General features: G+C 45.0%; 1 protein-coding gene across 3 annotated transcripts; it reads left to right on the forward strand.

Annotated features, from left to right (window-relative positions):
* Nucleotides 1-58: 58 nt before the first annotated feature.
* LOC121923133 (membrane-associated guanylate kinase, WW and PDZ domain-containing protein 1-like) lies at nucleotides 59-16,389 on the forward strand. Of its 3 annotated transcripts, XM_042453273.1 has the most exons (7): nucleotides 59-835; nucleotides 1,435-1,584; nucleotides 2,192-2,274; nucleotides 4,833-4,976; nucleotides 8,324-8,462; nucleotides 11,526-11,747; nucleotides 16,134-16,389. In XM_042453273.1, exons 2-7 carry the CDS (start codon nucleotides 1,557-1,559, stop codon nucleotides 16,208-16,210), a joined length of 693 nt encoding a protein of 230 aa, XP_042309207.1. In that variant the 5' UTR covers nucleotides 59-835; nucleotides 1,435-1,556; the 3' UTR covers nucleotides 16,211-16,389. The 3 variants fall into 3 exon arrangements, with proteins under 3 accessions (XP_042309207.1, XP_042309206.1, XP_042309204.1); XM_042453270.1 differs by having other exon boundaries at nucleotides 60-835; nucleotides 11,526-16,300; XM_042453272.1 differs by lacking the exon at nucleotides 2,192-2,274 and having other exon boundaries at nucleotides 11,526-16,300.
* The last annotated feature ends 4,188 nt before the right edge of the window (nucleotides 16,390-20,577 follow it).

A 20,577-nucleotide genomic window follows, 5' to 3' on the forward strand; every position in this document is an offset into this window, starting at 1 on the left:
TTTTTTTTTTAATTTCCTGGCCAGGAAACAAAACAAAACAAAAGTCCTACATTTTAAAACCTTGTCCTACATTTTCCCCGTTTTGGAGGTCCCCAGGAATGGCAACCCTAGTTGTGGTGATATTTAATGCAAGGAAAGCAGAATCTGTGAACTTTGGTAATGCACATTAACGGATGTGGGGGAGTGATGGTTAAAGCACTTGAAAATGCCAGCGTAATTTTGGCCTTATTTCTTTCTGTGACTAGTGTTACCATGTGGGGAGGACTGCATATTTGCATTTTCTACTTCTTCCACCAAAATGCCTTGGGCTCAGCAACCTTCAGTGAGGAGAAATATTGAACCCTGTTCTGACCAGGAGCATATTGGCAACATAGAGGAAGCAGCCCTAGCAAGGCTGGAAACAAGTTATGGAGTTAGTCTTGGGCTGCATGAAGCAGAGTCAGCCTAAGACATTTTTATTGCTGAGGCAAGAGACAAAACATTGCTCCCTTCCCAGTTCATGTAGAGAACCCAACAGAACTGGCAGTTAACTGTATCTTAGATCAACAGTGACATAACATGAGGATTGGTAGGGTCTTCCACCACACCAGAGAGTAGCAGCTTTGTTTAGAGGTGGAGATGGATAGTGGGGGGCGGTCGAGAGGAATAGTTGAAGGGTTGGCCGTGTTTCCTTCTGCACCTAAGACAATTGCCTGGTTCTGCTTAATGGTAGTGTGGACCTTGCTGAGGAGAGCTCCAAGGAAAAGTAGACAAGGACCTGACCTGACAAGTCCAAATTCAGCTCATCTCCTGTGTCCATGAGCAAGTTTTCATCCATAGTTTTCTTCCAGCAAAGGTGAACATGAGATAAATGAAGAATGATTTGGATATGGATTGAATCTCCCTTTATCCAAAATGCTTGGGACCAGAAGTGTTTAGGATTTCAGATTTTATTTATTTATTTATTTGTTGGATTTTGGAACGTTTGCAAATATATATTTTGAAGATGGAACCCCAGTCCAAATATGAAATTTGTTTATGTTTCATATATACCATCTACACACAGCCTGCCAGTCCAGCCATCTTGAATGATGTGATATTACGGGTTTGGGGACCACTGGGTTACTGGGTGTTCCTGTTACTTCTTGTTACTGGGTGAAAGAAGCTGCCCTTTTTCTAAAAGCCACTGATTCTCAACTGGTGTATCAAAACCCTGTGCTTCATTGTAACCTGGAACACAGAGAATCACACCAACAACACTACTGTCATGAAGATACATGGTAAAAAATATTAAGAAATGTGTCCCCAGATGTATGTTTGGGCAAAGAAGTTATAGACAGTTGGGCCTCTGCCACTAGGCAGATGGATGAGTCCTTATGGTTGACAGCTGTTCTAAATGTTGGAATCTGAAGAGAGTGGGGCATTCCTGTTGACCCATCTGCACTCTCCTCCCAGCCAGCTCCCTGTTGCCCCATCAGGAGGAAGGCCCCTCTCATCAGGAAGACAGTGGGCTTTTGGCACGGCTGTCCCATAGCGATGTTGGAGGCGTCTTTCGTCAGGCAGGGAGCCGAGTGCGAATGAGAATCCGGAATCGCAAGGATGGAGGTGAGTGATTGTGGGGAAGGGGGGCTTTGGTGAAAGGGAAAGGCAGTGGCATAAGAGTTGTGGGTGCATTCGAAACCATTTATGGACCTTTTGAGCAATAAGAAATCTGACAATGTAATAATCTGTGGTTATGGTTATCAGTAATTCTAGTAGGATTGTTTAGTTGGCTCTGTAATGATGGAATATCATATTTTCTTTCTATCTTTTTTCCCCTTTTCATTACAGTTAAGATTGGGCGGGGGGAGAGTCAGGACCCTACTGTGTTTTAGTTATACAGTATATATTTTTCTGTTTCTTTTCTGGATATATTTTCTGAATGTATATCATTTTGATTTTGATTGCGCAATATTTTAGATTGTTAAATATCAACCCATCAATAAATTATCCCTAAAAAAACAGTTTTGTGAGTGCAAAGGAGCCTGGGGGAGGTGGGATCATAGGGAACTGGGCAGGAAAGTTTGAAGCCAGAGGCCTGAGGGAGGAGGAAGGGGAGGCATTGGGGATTGGAGTCAAAGAAAGAAAGAAAGAAAGAAAGAAAGAAAGAAAGAAAAGGTGGGGCAGCGGAGAGGATCTCTTCCTCAGGCTGACTCTCCCCATTTGCTTCCAGGAATTTCCAGCGATTTGAACACCGCTGATATTGATGTGGGTGAATGTCCCCGGAGCCCCACCTACCGCCTCCCTCAGCCCCAGGTATTGGAGGTCCAGGACTGGACAGTTGTGGGGACTCTGGATGGGGAAGAGACACATTGGGTGCCAGGTCTAGTTAGGAAGGAGGAAGAGAGGCCCAAGATGATGTTAAGAGATGGGGGAGAAGGAGAATAGGTTGAGCTAGGAAAAGGCCAGCAATTTACAAGTCAAGTCTCCCATATCTGAAACGTTTGGCACCAGAAGTGTTTCGGATTTTGATGTTTTTAAGATTTTGGAATATTTTCGTATGAATAATGAGAGACCTTGGAGCTGTGATCCAAATCTATATATGAAAATCATTTATGCTTTGTATACACACACACACACACACACACACACACATATACATATTTTGTATACATATATGTTTTGTATCTTACCAAGAAAACCCCATGATAGGGTTGCCTCAGGGTTGGCATAATGACTTGAAGGCACACCACGACAATAATATACACATAGCCTGAGGGTAATTTTAAACACAATTTTTAAAATAAGTTTGTGCATGATACAAAATTTGTGTACATTGAACCACCAGAAAGTAAAGGTGTCATTATCTCAGCCACCCACATGGACAGTTTTGGATTTTGGAATATTTTGATTTGCGGAATTGCAGATAAAGGAGACTCCAATCTGTACTTGCTTTCTACCATGTCCCTGAGGAGTTGCTCTTTCCTCTTTGAGCCCAAGACCTGCTAGACACCCAATTGTTCTATTCACTTTCTCTTTTTCTTACCCCGTCTCTCTCTCTCTCCTCTAAAAGTACCACATTCACCATCTTGTTATCTGCTCTTCTGTTGTTGGCTTGCACCAACAAAGGACAAATGTTTAAAGCAAACATCCTATCTGCTCAGAGAGCTCAATAAGTTTCAAGTTTAGTAGACCAGGGGAGAGACGTCAATTTGGAGATGAATTGTGGGCAAGCCAGTGTCTACCTATGCTTCCAAAAGGGGAGGATGGGACCATAAGGTAGCACTGTGGTTATGATGGTAATAGAAGAAAAAGAGATGATGACAATGACAAAGATGATATGGCAGTAGTAATGAGAATAAGTTTGGATAATTTAGTGGCTGACTCATCCCTGCAGAGCTCTCTTCCTTCCTCTAAACCATACACTCTGATTCATTTGCACTGTTATTAAACTGCTTTTTAATGGCTAGAATTATACTTCAAACTAGTCTGAGCACCCATTTCAATTTCACCTAATCTTACAGTATATTGTATACACAGGATTTAAAAACTGTAATTTAATCCTAGTGACAAAGTGGACTAGGAATTCAAATATGTATACATAGAAAAATAAAGTGCTTCTGGTCAGGTATAAACTGTGGTCAGCTCTAAAACCTCTTTCACAGCTCTTGCCCTGGAGTCTATTTCTGATTTTCATAAAAATTGCAAGAAATGCCTGCCCCCTGATTTGGGATCATAGCCCAGAATCTGTCTCTTGGTGTCAGCAGCTTCCTGTGAAGTAGCATTTCACAAGGAACAATGCTACCTGTAACAGTTATTTTGGGCGGAGGGGTATGAGGGAATAATGGTGCTCCTTTTGGTAAAAAAGAAAGGAAAAGAAAAGAGAGGTTACAACGGCTAAAATCAGTATAGAATCACTTCCCTCTATTTTTTAATTGTTATTTTTCTCATATGCGTTGGGAGGGCATTTTAAGGGGATTCCTTCTCCTAAAAACTTGTAGGCCATTTTCTTACTTTCTTATTATTATCCCTGCCCCCCCCTCCCCCGCCGCCAAGTAACTGAAAAGTACTAAGGGAAAAATAAGGAGCAACATAATGAGCATTGGAGGGGCAGATTGAGTTAGCCTTCAATAACAGGTAACAGTAATAATGCCTTTTTTAAAGTAATTTTTCAAGTTCTGCTTCTGCTGAGAACCACTTCTCCTTTGTGATTGAAGAGAGTTTTGTGCATCTCAGTTTGTGGCAAAGCAGTAAACTGGTTCGGTTTTGAAATATGGAGTCAGAGATGTTAAATTCCGGTTTAGACAAGGTTTGGTTCACAGTGATCTCACTGTAATTCAGGTTCAGTTTCAGACCAACAGGATATGGTGCTGATGCCTTAGGGTTGGTTTACACATGACTGCAACGTCTAGTGAGGACTTTGATGTATGAATGCACCATCACAGATCTCTTGCCTCAAACAGAATCCTCTTGTCATCTTACATCATTTCAGGCCCAACGCTTTTCAGCAGAGTCACTCCACACATTAAGCTAAGAATGATCAAGCAAGGCATATGAAGATGTGAGCTAGCCTCTTAGATGGATTAGGAAGGGACTCTGTCACAGAGTATTTATCTGTTGATAGCGATCACCTACGATAATAGATGCTCCATGATCCAAGGCAGTGTATTTCTGAGAGCAATGAAGATACAGGAGGGTACCACGTCAAGCTCAGCATGTGATCTGCTAGAAGCACCAGCAGCTGCTACACTTGGAGACAAACTGCTATACTAAACAGTTTGATCCAGAAAAGTAATTGCTATGGTTTTAGGTTGTTTTTTTTCCATTTTGGACCAGCTTTATTCCTTGGTTTGTGGTCTTTCTATGCTTCACAGGAGACTGGCCAATATTCAGTGGAGCTGCTCCGAGGACCCAATGGCTTTGGCTTCAGTCTTAGAGGTGGAAGTGAATATAACATGGACATCTATGTCTTGGCTCTCATGGAGGGTGGACCAGCCCAGCAGTGTGGCAAGATCCAGGTATGTGGTACTCCCAGGGAAGAGCCTGAGAGCTCCATTGGTATTGGTGCTGTGTTGCTGAGATTATTTGCAGGTGAGCCTGCCTATCATTGAATGAAAACTTCCTCTGCTATGCTGTAGGAGTGGAGAATATGTGGTCCTCCAAATAGTATTGGATTGAAGCTTCTATCAGCTTTGACCAGGAGGTAAGAGAGTATGAGAGCTTCAGTCCAACAGCCTCTGGAAAACCACACACTCCCTCTACCCCTGTGCTAGAAGACTCAGGTTCATGTCTGGCTATCTACTCCAAACCTGAACATGTTATTGTCATATAGCTGGCATTTGATGGGAGAGTATATTGGGTAATTTTAGCCTGTTGGTAATTCCTCCCTCTTCAGTTTGGACATATATTGATAGGGCTTAAGCAGTTAAATTTTTCCATTCAAGCTTTGTTCCTTTCCCCCCAGCATTGCCTGCTACCATAGACATAATTCTCAGGTGCCTAACATCCAGTTTTGTTATATTCCCCACCCCATTTTCTTTCTCAAAGTAGTAATGAGAAAACAATGGAGAAAACTAAGTCTATAGTATAGTTGTGACCACACAGCACCACGTTCCCTAGTTCTCCCAAAACAAAAGATAGCAGCAAAGATGGGAACTCTTGTTAGCAGCTGTAAACCCAGAGTTTTCTTTCCAGGCGGTGGTCTAATCTGCACTGAAAAAATAATGCAGTTTGACATTACTTTAACTGCCATGGATAATGCTATGGAATCCTGGGATTGGTAGTTTTGTGGGATATTTAGCCTTCTCTGTCAGATAACTGAGTGCCAGTGTGGCATGATGGTTTGAGTGTTGAACTATGACTGGAAGCCAGGATTTGAATACTGGCTCAGCCGTGAAACCCACTGGGTGACCATGGGCAAGTCACAAACCCTCAGCCTCAGAGAATGACAATTGCAAAGCCCCTCTGAAGAAACTTACAAGAAAGCCCCATGATAGGTTCGCCTTAGGGCCGCCATAGATTGGAAATGACTTAAAGGCACACAGCAACAACAATAACAAGTCAGAGTGTTCTAATGCCACAACAAACTACAAATCCTAGAATATGATAGGATGGAGACATGGCAGTTAAAGTAGCGTCCAACAACATTATTTCTACTGTGCGGATTAGACCAAAGAGAGAAGTTGTTCTTAACCAAAAAAAAAAGTTGTATCTTTCCCCTCAGCTTTCTGGAAGGTCACAGGTTCTTGAAGCAGACAGGGTTGTTTTTGATCTAAAACAAAGATAGCTTTGTTCAGCCATGAAAATAAAACAAAAACGAAACCGACAGACATGCAGTAGCTTTATTAGAGCCATCTAAAATTCTGGGAAAGTGTGCAAGCTTTCAAGTTACTCAGAACTCTTCATCAGGCTAGGACTGATATTAAAAGGGGGGGTTTGAGTGATGGGGAGAAGCAAGGAAGTCAAAAAATATGGCTATGATCCCCAAATCTCCCAAAACTGAGATTGCATACTGAATCAGTTATTGGTAGGGATGCAGCTATCAACAGCTAGCCATGAATACTGGGAAACAGAAGAAACGGTGGGCCTTCGTTTCGGAAAACACAAGGCTGGCGGCAGTTTAGAGATCTGTCTGTGGTCTGGGGCAAAACACTTAGGCTCCTGAAATGACACAGAGCAGAAGATCAGATAAACAATACAATCTTTGCATAAGCAAAGCTGGAGATTAAACTGTGTTACAACAACAACAACAACAACAACAACAATAATAATACATAAAAATAAAATTACAGTACATTAAAAATACATACATTTTTCTTTCAACTTTTTCAAATACCTTTAAATATCTAGTAATTTTTTTTAATTTAGAAAGTACTACCCATCCTTTTTCAAACAGTATCAAGATCAAAAGAAGGGCCTCCCCTGAAGCTCTTAAAACCTGAGCAGGTGAATGTGAGAGAATGTGACCTAAAGAATATGATCTCCAGGAAGTATCCATCTCAAATGTTGCCTCATTTGGGAACTTTTTAAGTACTTTCAAGCAAGCCAATATTTTTCAACCCATATGTTCCAAATGCTTCATGTCAGGTAGGGTTGGTATGCCATATTGAGCCTAGATGACATGAAGCATTTTGAACACTGAAAGTGCTACAGGAATGCTAAATACTTTATTTCGTGTGCCCTTGAATAGACACCAGGCCATACACAGGGGGTAACGAATCCTTGTTTTGGACTTCAGCTCCCAGAAAACCCAACCAGTATGGCCAATGTGAAGAGATTATGGCGGTGGTTCTCAAATGGTGTGTGGGACCCCAAGAAGGGAAGACAAAAGTTGCTCAAGGGGGGGTGTAAGACTCGAAGGCTCTGATCCCTCTTCTTCCTGTTTCCTAAGATTTTCATGTAAGATTTATATATTTGTTGAGTTAGGCCCAGTACACATGGGCAGCAAAACACCATCCCTCTTTGCTGCACAACTGTGCTGCAGCATCCACATTTGGCGGCACAGATGTGCACTCAAAAAGGAGCCACTCTAGCTGACTCCTTTTTTGTGCCGTCATAAAGTTAAAAAGATTGAGTACTGCTGAATTATGGGAATTATATCCAAATTGTATCCAAAACATCTGGAGGGACAAAGGTTTCACACAGTCTTGTTCCCAGTATAAAAACTAAAATCCTAAGAATTTTGCTTCTATATACAGTGGATCCTTGTTATCTGCTGGAGTTTGGTTCTATGGACCCCCTATAGATACCAAATCTGTGACTGTGTTCCCTGATATACAGTGACATAGTAAAATGGTGTCCCTTATATCAAGTGGCAAAATCAAGATTTGCTTATTGGAATTTATATATTTTTTAAATATTTTCAAGCCGTGGATGGTTGAATCCATGGATTAAAAAATCCATGGATATGGAGAGCTGACTGTATGGAGATTATCGCATTGACAGATAGCCCGACTACTCCCTAATGGGATGCAGCCGTGTTGCGGGATGCAGGTGGGTGCTATTGCATATAATTTGCCACCGCCGCCGCTTTTGGAGGCTGCTTTTCAAAGCCAGGAGCTTTCTGACTTTGAAAACTGGCCTCCAAAGCACGGCTGGGACCCAGGATGCAGCCAATATGTAGCTACCCGGCAGCAGTGGCGGCGAATTACATGTGATAATATCCGCCTGCATCCCATAACTTGATTGCATCCCATTAGGGAGCAGTCAGGTTATTTGTCAATGCGATAATCTCCTAAGTATAAATGCAAAGCTTTTTGTCCCTAGATATTAACTTGAAAGGGCGTGGAGTGAGCTTGAGAAAGCCCCCTCACCCCCAATACACAAAATTTATGTTCACAATGGCTTTATACTTACTGCATGGCAGGTGAGTGACCAGCTGGTAGAGATCAATGGGGAGCCTACAGCAGGAATGACACACGCGCAAGCTGTGGAGCACATCCGCAATGGGGGCAGCCGGATACGCCTGGTGCTGAAGAGGGGCAACGGATTTGTTCCTGACTATGGTAGGTTTGTGTCTCTTCTTCTCTCCTGGCCCTTTCCTCTCATTCTCCACAGTAGAAGTAAAAGAAAGACTCAAGCTCACCCTGCTGTTTATCCAAGTCATATAAAAGGCATCCTGGTTTGGATGGGATGGCCCACAGTGAGATCTCTGGAGATCCTTGCAGACATTTTTTTTACTTCAGAGTTGCATTTAAGCAACTGTTTTTCTCGAAGGAACGGTTTCCGCACAGGGACAGGAGGCAATCCCTCATGAGTCTCTCATTGTTGCAAAAGGGGTGAGATAATCCATGGTGGGAGAATGTTTACTCTATTGCCACTTCATCTTGGAGAGTCCCTGCAGAGAGGCAGCTTCTCAGTCTTCAATATTCATCCCTCTCTCCTCTTTTCTTTTCTTTCCTTCCCTGTTGTCTTTCATCTGTCTGATCCTGCATACACCACTCCAAACCATCTGTGGTGCTGTCTGATCCACCCCTACCCCCAATCTGTGCCAACTTTGTCTTAACCTTTCTGGTCTGCTTTCCCTTTCTGATCTGTGATGGCTTCATCCTCTACCCCTCCTGGTCTGTGCCGGCTTTGTAACTCCCCTCTCACTTCCTATCCCCCAAGTCTCCATCTGTCTCCGCCCCACAGGGCAGCCGCTGGCCAGTCTGGCTCTCTGCGTGACCAACTCCCCCCGGGGGGGAGCCCTGCTTCTGCCTCGTGGGACGGGTCGAACATAAATGGTGGGTGCCCAGACCCCCTGGAAACCAACAAAACCATGCTATCCAATCCACCTCCCTCCCTTATTGTCCCAGGATAACATTGTCCAAAATCTGTCACAGGTGGTAGGGGAGACCTCCCGCCTTATTCTCTAGGGGGAGATGATCCTGCTGGAGCCACCACTCTCTTCCTTGATCACCCCTTCCAAACACTGAATACCTTTCCATAGTCTCCCACCCTGCTCTCTTTCCCCACCACCATCCCAACGAACCTTCTCCCCATAGCCAAGGCTGTGTGTAGTCTGCAGTTTTGCATGTGCACAGGAAAAAGGCCAGGGTTTGGAATTAGCTGCCTAATTCAGCCCCATCAGAATCTCAGTCTGGAGAAAGACGATTAAAAATATATACTATGGGCCCTCCACGTTTGCTGAGGTTAGGGACACAAGATCCCCATGAATGTGGAAAAACCGCAAATAAAAGAAACACTATTTTTTTAACCTGGGAGAACACCTCTCTAGGAATCTCTAGGTCCTCCAGTACAACTGTGATCAACATCTGCCAGAAGTTGACCATAGAACCACACTGGAGAACCTATAGATGGCTAGAGAAGTATTTTCTCTAGTTTTCTCTAGGTCCTCTCTATTGCCAATTTCCAGCAGAGTTGTACTGGAGAACCTAAAGATTCCTAGAGAAAACCTAGTAATCAAATCTGCAAATATTCAGATCCTCAAAAGTCAAAACCACAAATGTGGAGGGCTGCCTGTATATCTATGGGATCTACCCTGTAGCCCTTCCTCATTGTGCTTATTCCAAACAGACTTTATTTTTCCAGGCCCAAGCTCTGAAATGTCCAGTTTTACATATTTGTAGCAAAAGCCACAATGCTGGGTGGCTTCCCATCATCATTTCAAATAGCTGAAGGACCTATTCTTGGTCCTCTTTGTATAGTCTTTAAAACAAGCCTTTTCTCTTTCTCTTTTTCTTTCTTTTTTAAAGTTTCTAGCCTTTGGGGTTTTGTAAATAGGATTTAGCAATGCCTGATAAAATCTTACAAGGCAGAGGACAGAATGTCCTGAGGAAAGAGGGTGATATTTCATTGTCCTGCTTGAGTCATTGACTAGGAGAAACAGAATGAATTATGCAGTTTAAATATACAACTTTGCATAATTCAGAATTTGATTTTCATGGTGCAGAACTGTGATGTTTTTGTGCCCTTCCCATAGCTATCATCACCTCCAATTATCCTCCTTGTTCTCCATTTCTCACTGGTATATTTGGATTCCTTCTTCCACCTGTTAGCACATTGTGAAACATTATGGACCCATGTCTTGTAGCACCGGATTTTTCCCAATACCCTTCCTCTCCCTATATCCACTAAAACTTTCCCATCTAGCATCTCCAACCTCTAGAAACCTATCCTGCACCACAACTGTCTCCCCCAAAAACCAGCTAGGACAAACATAATCCAAACAGGTTGCTTGTTTGGAAGCTGCCTTATATTAGCTTATCAAGGCAGAAGGAAAGTTTGGAAAGGCCCTTGTTTCAAAGCCCTTTGGAAAATTCAAGGGCAGAAAGAAAGCTTGGGAACAATGTTTTCCTCCACCCCCAATAGAGTTTAGTATTCTTGGGAGGGATGCCATGGCAGTTGAAGATCTTTAAGTTTAGTGCTGCCTTTTTAGTGGGAAACATTCCAGAATCTAGAGCTGGTATCATAAGAGAATTAGGTGGCAGTGCTTCCTAGAGCAAAGTGTTGGTTTTCCACATTTTGCATCTCCCTATACTGGCATGGCTCATTGGAGATGTGGTCCCACAACATGTGGAGGGTCATTCTTTGTCCATCCCTAGGCACCTGGGGGTGTCCCAAGAAACAGAAGATCTCCTTAAGACAAGGTGGGGAGTCATGCAGTCCTTCTGCAAGTTCCAGCATTCCTTATTGGCTGGCTAAAGTTGCTGGGTCCCAACAGTTTTTGGAGGGATATATAATTCCCTCAGGATTCAGGGACAAGGGATCATATAGCCATGTCCTGTGGGATGTGGATTTCCAGGAAGGAATAGGCCCTGGAGACAGGTAGGGTGCCTAATCTTGCCTGTTTGACCAATAAAGCTGTGCTCCTCAAAGTAACTGTGTAACTGAGAAGCCAGTGACCTCCAGAGTGAATTCTGGCTCCACCTTGCTCTGGTTCCATCTACCTGGCCTTGCCCACAGTGCCAGCATTTTGGAAATCTTAATTTGGCAACTCTGCCTAGAGTCAAGATGTAGTTTAGGACTGAGAGTGTTTTCTGTTCTCAAACCAGTAACTTCCTGCCCTCTCCTCCTGAACCTGATCTCTCTTCTTCTACCACCCTCCTGCCCCACCTTTTTCCTAGATCGCGAGTACAACCAGAGCCCTGCCAGGTTACTGCAGGTGCCAGAGGCTGAGGACAAAGTCAGACAACGGCACCGGAGATCAAATCCAACCGGGGGACCCCAAAACCAGGGGCAGAACCCCTGTGATGGAGGTGGCCGGGAGGCATCACCCAGCAGCAGGCAGCAGCTTCCCAAAGCACGCCCGTTTAGCCGGCCACACCATGGATCCACCAAGGTTCAGGGTGAGGAAGAAGAAGACAGGGAAAGGGGCTGCAGGCAGCGGGAGCCAGGGAAGAACTCAGAGGGCGGGGATGAGAGCAGCAAGCTTCTCTCTCCCAGGCCAAGCCGGAAACTACGGTCAGACCTGGTCCCTGGTCCCTGGCTTGTACCCAGTAAGGAGCGCCTGTCTCGCGCTCTGTGGGGCGTCTGCATGGGTCAAGGGGAGGAGGAAGAGCAAAAGGGTGACCCAGGGAGACGGAAGAGCATGGAGGTGAAAAGACGGAGCTAGACTCTCAGCAGCCACAATTGGGAACTACTCAGTGCCTGGGGCAATGGCACTGTCCACCCCCATCTGGACCTATGCAGTATGACTTTCAGCCCCACTCCCATTCACACTATGCAATGGTAGCTTCCATTTTGCTCTACCCACCCAACGCCTCACATCCACACTATGCAATAGTATCTTTCACAGTCTCTTCTTTCTCTCTCCTTATTCCCACTACTCAGTGCCACTCTCCGTGGTCTCGTGCAACAGAATCTTCCATTCTGTTGCTGCTAGCCACAGCTGCCTCACAAAACTGCAGTGGTGGTGGACACTCTTTCTGTGCTCTCCTACCTTTCCTGAATTACAGAACTTCTGGCACAATAATTTTACAAATGTTTTCCTAAGAAACCTGGCATTTAGGAATAATTTGGGGGGTTAGATATCCCACCAATGAGAACTACAGCAATGGCAGATCAGTTGCCTGAAAAGTGGCTTGTTTGCTGTTACTCCATGGCAGGGGTAGGCAACCTTCTTGAGCCGGGGGCCGGGTTGCTGTCCCTCAGATAACTGGGGGGCCAAAGCCAGGGGTGGAGCTTCCACCCTCCGGGGGTGGTGCCACACGTCAGGGGCGGAGCTTCCACCCTCTGGAGGCCTCCCCCTCTTTGCCGGCCCCTGACGGGGCCCCAGGCCCCGTCAGAGGCCGGCAAAAAAGCCGGTAGGGGCCGCCAGCGCTGGAGCCCTCCCCCTCTTTCCCGGCCCCTTATGGGGCCCCAGGTCCCGTCAGAGGCCGGGAAAGAGCCAGCGGGGGGCGCTACGCTGGAGGCCTCCCCCTCTTTTCCAGCCCCTGAGGGGCCCAGGCCCTGTCAGAGGCCGGGAAAGAGCCGGCGAGGGGGCGCCAGCACTGGAGGCCTCCCCTCTTTCCTGGCCCCGCGCGCTCCTTCTCGGCCTCCGCGGAGGCTGCCTTCCACAGAGGCCGAGAGGAAAGCTGGAGGCCGCGGGGAGGCGGGGAAGGTGGCACAGCCGCATGCAGGAGGCGCCGTCTCCACCTTCACCTCCTCTGCCCCAGACCTCGCTGCCCTCCTCTTCCTCCGCCTCCTCCACGCAGCCATGCGCAGTGGAGGAGTAGGATGGCAGCGAGGCCCCCGCGGGCGCCCAGAGAAGCACACAAGCTGCGGCGGGGGCAGCAATCGGCGGCAGGACCGGGCTGGGGCCGGTCCTGAGGCCTTGCCAGGCCGGATCCAGCCCATGGGCCATAGGTTGCCGGCCCCTGCTCCATGGTGTATGTTGTGCAGTGGAGGAGTAACGAGTGTGTTCTAGGGTTAGCTTTCAGTTTCCACAAGGTAGAGATAAGACCAAACAGGCATTTGGGATTTGGCACCTAATTCATGCCCAGAATTCTCTGCAACATGCAAGGATTGCATGGCATACACGAGGAATTCTTGTGATCTGCCAAATCTATGTGAAAAGGGTTTCCCTCACATTCGTGGTTGAAACAAGTGGTCCATGGCCCTCTGTTCAAAGCACCCACTGATTGCTAGTGTGGTGGATTAAGATGTTGAGCTAAGAATGGGGGAAACATTGGTTTGAATCCTTACTCAGGCAGGAAACACACTGAGTGACAGTACAGTGATCACATTTTCATAACCAACCCTACCTGACAGACATGTTGCAAAAATAACTTTGCTGGGACAGGAACTGTGGATGCAATCTGAACACCTTCCTCCAGATGTTTTGGACTTCAGCTCCCAGAACCCCTGGTTGTTTGCCAAACTGGCTAGGGCTTCTGGGAGCGGAAGTCCAAAACACCTGGAGGTCCAAAGTTTGGAAAACACTGCTCTAGACTTAGAGGAATAAATGCAACAAATAAATAAACTTTTTCCACTTTGAATCATATCCTGAGTGGAACTCCTCGATAACTACTCAGGTACCCTATGAGCAGCATCCTGTTATGGAGGCTAAAGTTGTGCTACATGAGTGAAGTGAATTTTATGGGCAATGTGCAATGGTTTTATCCAGCTTGTGAAACCATTGCACATGAGGTAGTACATATGCGTTCACAGAATAGCATGTAAATGCCCATTGCTGTAGTACAAAGGGGTATCAGCTATGTGCATTGATCATTTGTCCATATATGTTGTGCTATGCTGCTATTCAGTGTGACGGCTATGTAATGCAGGTGTAACATATTTATGATACTTTGAGCTGATGTAGGATCTTGGCCCATGAGTTCTGCTGAGAACTCTAGAACATACTTTAGCAACAGGATGGGGGAACCTGGGCCCCATCAGATGGACTGCAGATTGCATCACACCCAACCACTGACTGTCCGATTAGGACTGAAGATAGTTGCAGTCCAGCAAAATCTGGAGGGCCACACATACTCCAACCATGTTTTTAAGAAATACACTCAGTTCATATGAAACTGGGTTTGCCATTGCCCCCTACAGACTGAAAGCAGATCCCTATAACACACAAAATACACTCCCCTGTGACAGCACCATATAAGAAGTTTGATGATGGTAGCGGCTGATAGTTGAGGGGAAGCTTGTCTACCATTGCTGAAATTCTCAATGGAAGAATATCTTATTTGTTTTTGAGGACACCTCTGGAGCAGCCTTCTCAATTCTGGTGCCTTCCAATAATCTTGGGCCACAGGTTCAGTGGTCTCTGGGAATGCTGGATAGGAACAGTGTGATATGTGACCCAATGTATCTGGAAGGCACCTATTTGGGGAAAGCTGCTCTGAAGAATACGTTGGGGGGAGGGAACCTGAACCAATGTCCCTTCTCACCTTACAAGAGAATGCAGTTGTACGTTCCATGCTGCTGTTGAGTATCTCCCTGGCCTATACAGCTCAATAGCCCTAGTTATTCTGCTGCTTCCCCTGGGCTATGTAATGGCCCTATAGCCCTTTGGACCTGGCCAACTCCACTGGTGCCTCATGCCACCGTGAGACTACCCAAGCTGGTGCTCCTTTTTTCTGCCCAGCTGTCCATCATGCAGTGGTATTCTTCACTCTGCTAGTGCCAATCACAACCTGCATGAGAGCTGTCATGTGCAAGAACACAGAAGTGACATGCTATGTGGGAGACATGTGGATTGGAAGAGCCATTTGTTCTTGTGTGTTGCATGCATCCAGACATGCCAACCTATGCCATTAAAATGGCTATAATATACAGATTTTTTGTTCATTTGCAACAGAAAACATATTATTCTTGTCAGGCAGGCAATTTCAGCTTCCCTCACTCAGTCACAGGCATAGCATGCTCCTACTAATGAGCATGGTTTGGCTTACCTTGCTTCCTTCTGCACTGAAACAAAGCACCACATGCGGAATTACTATCGACAAAGGATTGTAGGAGAAGGGAGTGAAATAGCACCCTCAAGCTTCTCTTGAGCAGATGGCATGCAGCAATAAATACAGAGAGAGGTACAAATTAAATTGCTTGCTGCTCCTGAAGAAGAAATTGTTGCTTCCCATCCTATCTGCTGCACATCCCTGAGTTCTTTATATATTCGTGCAGCTACTTCCAGCATTCTCATGACTAAGTATTGACGTGGCAAAACCCTGGAGCATACTGGCAAAAATTGTGCCTCATGCTCTGACCTGGGAGGTGTCATGCACACTGCATGCTGTGTGCAATCATGAAGTGATGTGGAATGTGCATGTGTCCACAGGGTGCATTTGAACAAGCACTTCAGCAAGGCTTGTGCTTTACACAGCTTGGGAGTCACATCCATTGGCACATGTAAGAAAACCCCATAGAGATAAGCATGCCAAAAAGGCCATGTCTTACCTATGAAACCCAACTCAGTAGCATTCAGAAATCCTGGCATTTACCTAAAGGCGAGCTTGCAGCATACCATGCAAAGCCTCCAAAGCTCTTGCAGTACTGCCATCCACTCTTAATATGCAAAGAGGTGCAGGGTTGCAAATCTGCCTGATGATCTACCACCTATTTTCTGGTGCATCTGTAGAGATTGGCTGTCTCAGAGGTAAGAAAGAAAGATACTACTCTTCACATGCTCAGAGGCCCTCTAATATACCCATAGTTCGAAGTGATGCACGAGAGTCTGATACTCCAGAGACGCTATCAGAAATGAAATATTAAAGTTGGTTCTTCTGCTGTTCCATTTTCAAAAGCGACCTGGCAACGAGCTAACCTGATACAACAGAGGACATTGCTCATGTACTTGGAGTACCTGCAGGTGCCACCTTGAGCCTTTTAAAGTGAAGACTGAAATTAACAGTAGCATGAGAGGATGCTTTAGACATGCCTGGCAGTGCAGTTATGCAAAAGAAATTATTTTTAAAAAAAATAAACCTTTTAATATCTATACATTAAAAGATTGTGATTTTTTTTAGAAGTTGTTTTGTTTGCTTATGCTTCTTCCTTCAAGATCCTGTATAATTCATTATCAAAGGGTGTGAGCCCTCTGGAGAGCTTGGAAAGCAGCATCTATCTCTGAACTTATATATAATCAACCTTGAATGAACCAAGAGAAAATAAGATGGGCTGAAGAGAAATCAAAGAAACTTACAATGCATAACCCAGCCCCATTCACATGGACCAACTGAAGAAGAGATGACTATATTCAGTAATGGTACAAACTGTAACACTAACTTGGAGCCGCCCAAAATGTTTTGTTGCCCAGGGCCCAGGATGACAATCTCTCTGCCCCCATTCCACATACAGAAGCACAAACTCTAGCATTTCCACTTTGTTTCAACTAAGGTGACGTCTATCTGTCACCTGAAGGTATGGGGCTGGTTGTGGGGGAATGCAAGATCTTTTGTATGGTGCATAGTTTTGTCCTCCAAATGGTGAAAATGGAGACAGGGCTGTTGCTGCTTTCCCTCATCACTGGACCTGGAGCCCTTTCACGCTATGCAGTTATGACCCTATGATTCAACTTTAAATGCCATGGCTGCATCCAACAGAACCCTGAGGTTTGTAGTGTTCTGAAGCATTGGAGGAGCTCTGGCAGAGAATTTTAAATATCCCTCCCTATTCTGCACATCGAAGATTTCACAGGATGCAGCCATGGCAGCTAAAATGAAATCATAGTTCAGGTTGCCATATGTCCTCCTTTTCCAGGACACATCCCCTTTGTCAAAGCTAAAATTTCCATCTGGGGATTTCTTACAAGGTCTGAACATGTGGAGTTCACAGGAAGAGGAAAAGAGAAATGCCAGGTTAAAGCAGGATTGAGATAGTAATACACTACCGTGTATGCGGTGTGCTTAGTTCTTAAGATGCCAGTTCTGATGATCGGAAGGTTGGCAGTTTGAAGCCCGAGTGCTGTATGATGGGTTGAGCTCCTGTCACTAGTCCCAGCTTCTGCCAGTTTGAAAGCATGCAAATGCAAGTAGATAAATAAGTACCACTTCTCATTGGGAAGGTAACAGCATTTGGTGAAGTCATGCTGGCCACATGACCACCAGAGTAGTCCTCCGACAATGCTGGGCTTAGAAATGGAGATGAGCACTGTCCCCTACAGTTGGTTATGACTAGACAGTCATGTCAAGGGACTGCCTATACCTTTACCTTTACCATGTTATAGCGCTATGATTCAATTTTAACTGTCATAGCTGCATCCTTTGGAATCCTGGGATTGGCAGTTGGGGTGGGTGAGCAACTAGCCTTCTCAGCCAGATATTTATTTATTTATTTATTTATTTAGGTATTTATATCCCGCCCTTCAGCCCTAATGGCTCTCAGGGCTGAATCTCTGAGATCCCTGAGGAATTACTAAACTACAACCCCAGAATGCCATAATATTAATTTCTTACAATCAGTCAGTACCCATTTCCTTATTACAAATGTATACTGAGTTTTACACTGGTATATTTCACCAACTCGATTCAATTATTCCAATATATTCAAAATCCACTAGATGTCGCTTTTTTCCAGTTAATGAGCTTATTCTTTTAGGGAGTTCAGTCTATATATTCTTCATATTCTAATCCTTTATCGTTGTACACTGTCCTTGAAAATGCCAAGTTAAGGGGCTTGAGTTCTTATTTCTCCAAGAGAAATAGCTCAGTTTCTTTGTCATTTATCCCTTCTCAGTCACAGTCAGTCCTTGACCTAATCCTTTCTGACTCGCCTTCCCAAACTCCTCTCCTGGTCACGATCCGCTCTTCGTCTGCTCCTTCCCGACTCACCCTCTCGGACTCCTCTCCCGGTCCCTATCTGTTCTCCGTTTACTCCTTCCCGGCTCACCTTCCCAAACTCCTCTCAGGGTCACGATCCGCTCTCCGTCTAGTCCTTCTCGGCACACCTTCTCAACCTCCTCTCTCTGCCTCTCTTCTCAGGGCTCCCTTCTGATTTTTAATTCTGAATCCAAATCTCCTTCTACTCTTCCCTGCTATATCTCCTCCTCCGTTCGATTCTTCCTTTTGGAGTCTTTTAATAATCTTTTAATAGTCTTTTCCTTGCGGTATCTTAATTCTCTTTATATCTAATTTTCTGCTCAGTAAATAAATAAAAATAATAATGTTCTCCAGAAGTATAATAGAATGTCTTTGTATGCTGAAAGTTACTGTATTGGTTTAAAGGTTTTCAAGCTTACCATGGATTTCTGTTTCCTTGTTGTCTAGTTGGTAGCATCTGTGGACCATCTATAATGGCAGCACTAGCATGATCGCGTATTGTTCTTAGGTCCATTCCACTCCTTGTCCACCAGACCAGCTGGAATACTTATTTCAGGAGCGGGCTCCGGACCTAAATAGAGCACATCTGAGTCTCCTCCTGAGCTGTCAAAGTATCCACCTTACAGCTCTAAGCCGCACTAGACGAGAAACTCTTTGCGGAGATGCTAGAGTTTACTCTGTCCGACGCCATAACCAACTGGAAGTCTCCAATATTATCTGACTTGACTTCCCTGCCTCCAGCTGTAGTGGAAGAATTATTCTACTGTCAGTAGTGAAGATAGATTCAATTGCCAGTCCAGTCAGTTTCTCTACATGGACTAGGGGAAGGGTGCCATTTTGTCTTCCATCTCAAGCAGCAAAATATGTTGAGTTGGCTATGACAGGGACACAGATTTGTATGTAAATACTAATCTTGCCATGGATCCCCTACCAGCTGGTAGATCTCCTCATGAGTAACCATTCCAACCAGCCAACTGGTAAAGGTAAAGGTAAACGTTTTGCCTTGACAAGATTGTCTAGTCATGACTGACTGTGGGAGGCAGTGTTCATCTCCGTTACTAAGCTGAAGATCCAGACTTATCAAAGACAACTCTATGATCATGTGGCTAGCATGACTGCACAGAACACTATCTTCCCACTGAAGTGGTACTTATTTATCTACTTGCACTTTTATATGCTTTTGAACTGCTAGCTTGGCAGAAGCTGGGACTAGTGATATGAGCTCACTCCATCACACGTTTGGATCTCAAACTGACAACCTGTTGACCTTGCAGTCATCAAAGTCAGTGTATTAACCACTGAGCTATCATGTTCCATGTACATCCTAAATCCTACCTAACAGGGAATCTACATATAACTTAAGACCCAAGCCTGCCATTTTCACAATCTAATGAAGGTGCTTCATTGTTGGTGGATGTTTCCAAGGACAGGCATCTATTTGTTCATTAATCTCTGGAGACCACTCTCTGGAGACCAATTTTAATTGGTGAAGAACTATTTTAATCAGTGAGGCAGAGTGTTAAAACCAATACAGTGAGACCCTGGTATCTGCTGGGTTTGGTTCCAAGACCTCCCCCACCTATGGATATCAACATCTGTGCATGCTCAAGCCCCATCAAATACAGTGGCATAGTCAAACAGTGTCCCTTATATAAAAAGGCAAAATCAAGGTTTGCACTGAGGAATTTTTATTTTTTGGAATATTTTCAAACTGGATGGTTGAATCTATGGATAAAGAATCTACGGATATGGAAGGGCAACTGTACGTGTTATCTGGTGTGAGCCACTGTGCGGCTCACACCACTGTGAGCCACACAGTGTGGTGTATTGGTTTCGGTGTTGGAATAAGGGGAGATCTACACTGGCTTCCCTGGAGTGTTTCAGCCCCAAGGCTGACCTTAATTTCCACATTATCTGAGCATTTTGGGGTGATGCTAAGGGGCTGCCTACACAGCATCTTGCTGGGTTGCCCACTGTCACTGGCATGTGTCACCCCCTCTGAAGTAAAAAAAAAAAAGGTGCCCAGCAACATTTATATGGCTTGTGCCTCATTGTGACCTCAGAGGAGTGACTCATGGCCACAGCAGCAGAACTAAGAAGCACAGTTGGACACTGTGTAAAAGGCTGCCTAGCGTCACTCCAGAGCACTCCAGATTTTCTGGGGAAATCAGGAGCAAAAGGAAGTTATCTAAACAGTGGATTAAAGGAGGGATGGCCTGGATCTGCTGCAGGACTGTCTTTCCCAAGTGGAGACAGCCCACAGATGAACTGGGTCATTGGCCTGGTCCCTGTGGACTGGGAAATGTGGTGGACTTCTAGGGATTCCTAAATTTGTAGGACATGTCCTACATTTTCAAGTTGGCCCAAATTCTTGGTGAAATCGATTGTCTTCGACAGTACTAGTGTTTCCGTTTTTGGAGATCTTTCTACC

The sequence above is a fragment of the Sceloporus undulatus genome, chromosome 2, assembly GCF_019175285.1.
Source record: "Sceloporus undulatus isolate JIND9_A2432 ecotype Alabama chromosome 2, SceUnd_v1.1, whole genome shotgun sequence".
Taxonomy (NCBI): domain Eukaryota; kingdom Metazoa; phylum Chordata; class Lepidosauria; order Squamata; family Phrynosomatidae; genus Sceloporus; species Sceloporus undulatus.

Excerpts from the sequence above, each read along its gene's own strand:
- LOC121923133 (XM_042453270.1), top strand. The coding sequence starts at position 1,557 with ATGAGAATCCGGAATCGCAAGGATGGAG. Across the intron at positions 1,585-2,191 it reads CCGGAATCGCAAGGATGGAG|GAATTTCCAGCGATTTGAAC; the intron begins GTGAGTGATTGT and ends ATTTGCTTCCAG. Across the intron at positions 2,275-4,832 it reads ACCGCCTCCCTCAGCCCCAG|GAGACTGGCCAATATTCAGT; the intron begins GTATTGGAGGTC and ends TATGCTTCACAG.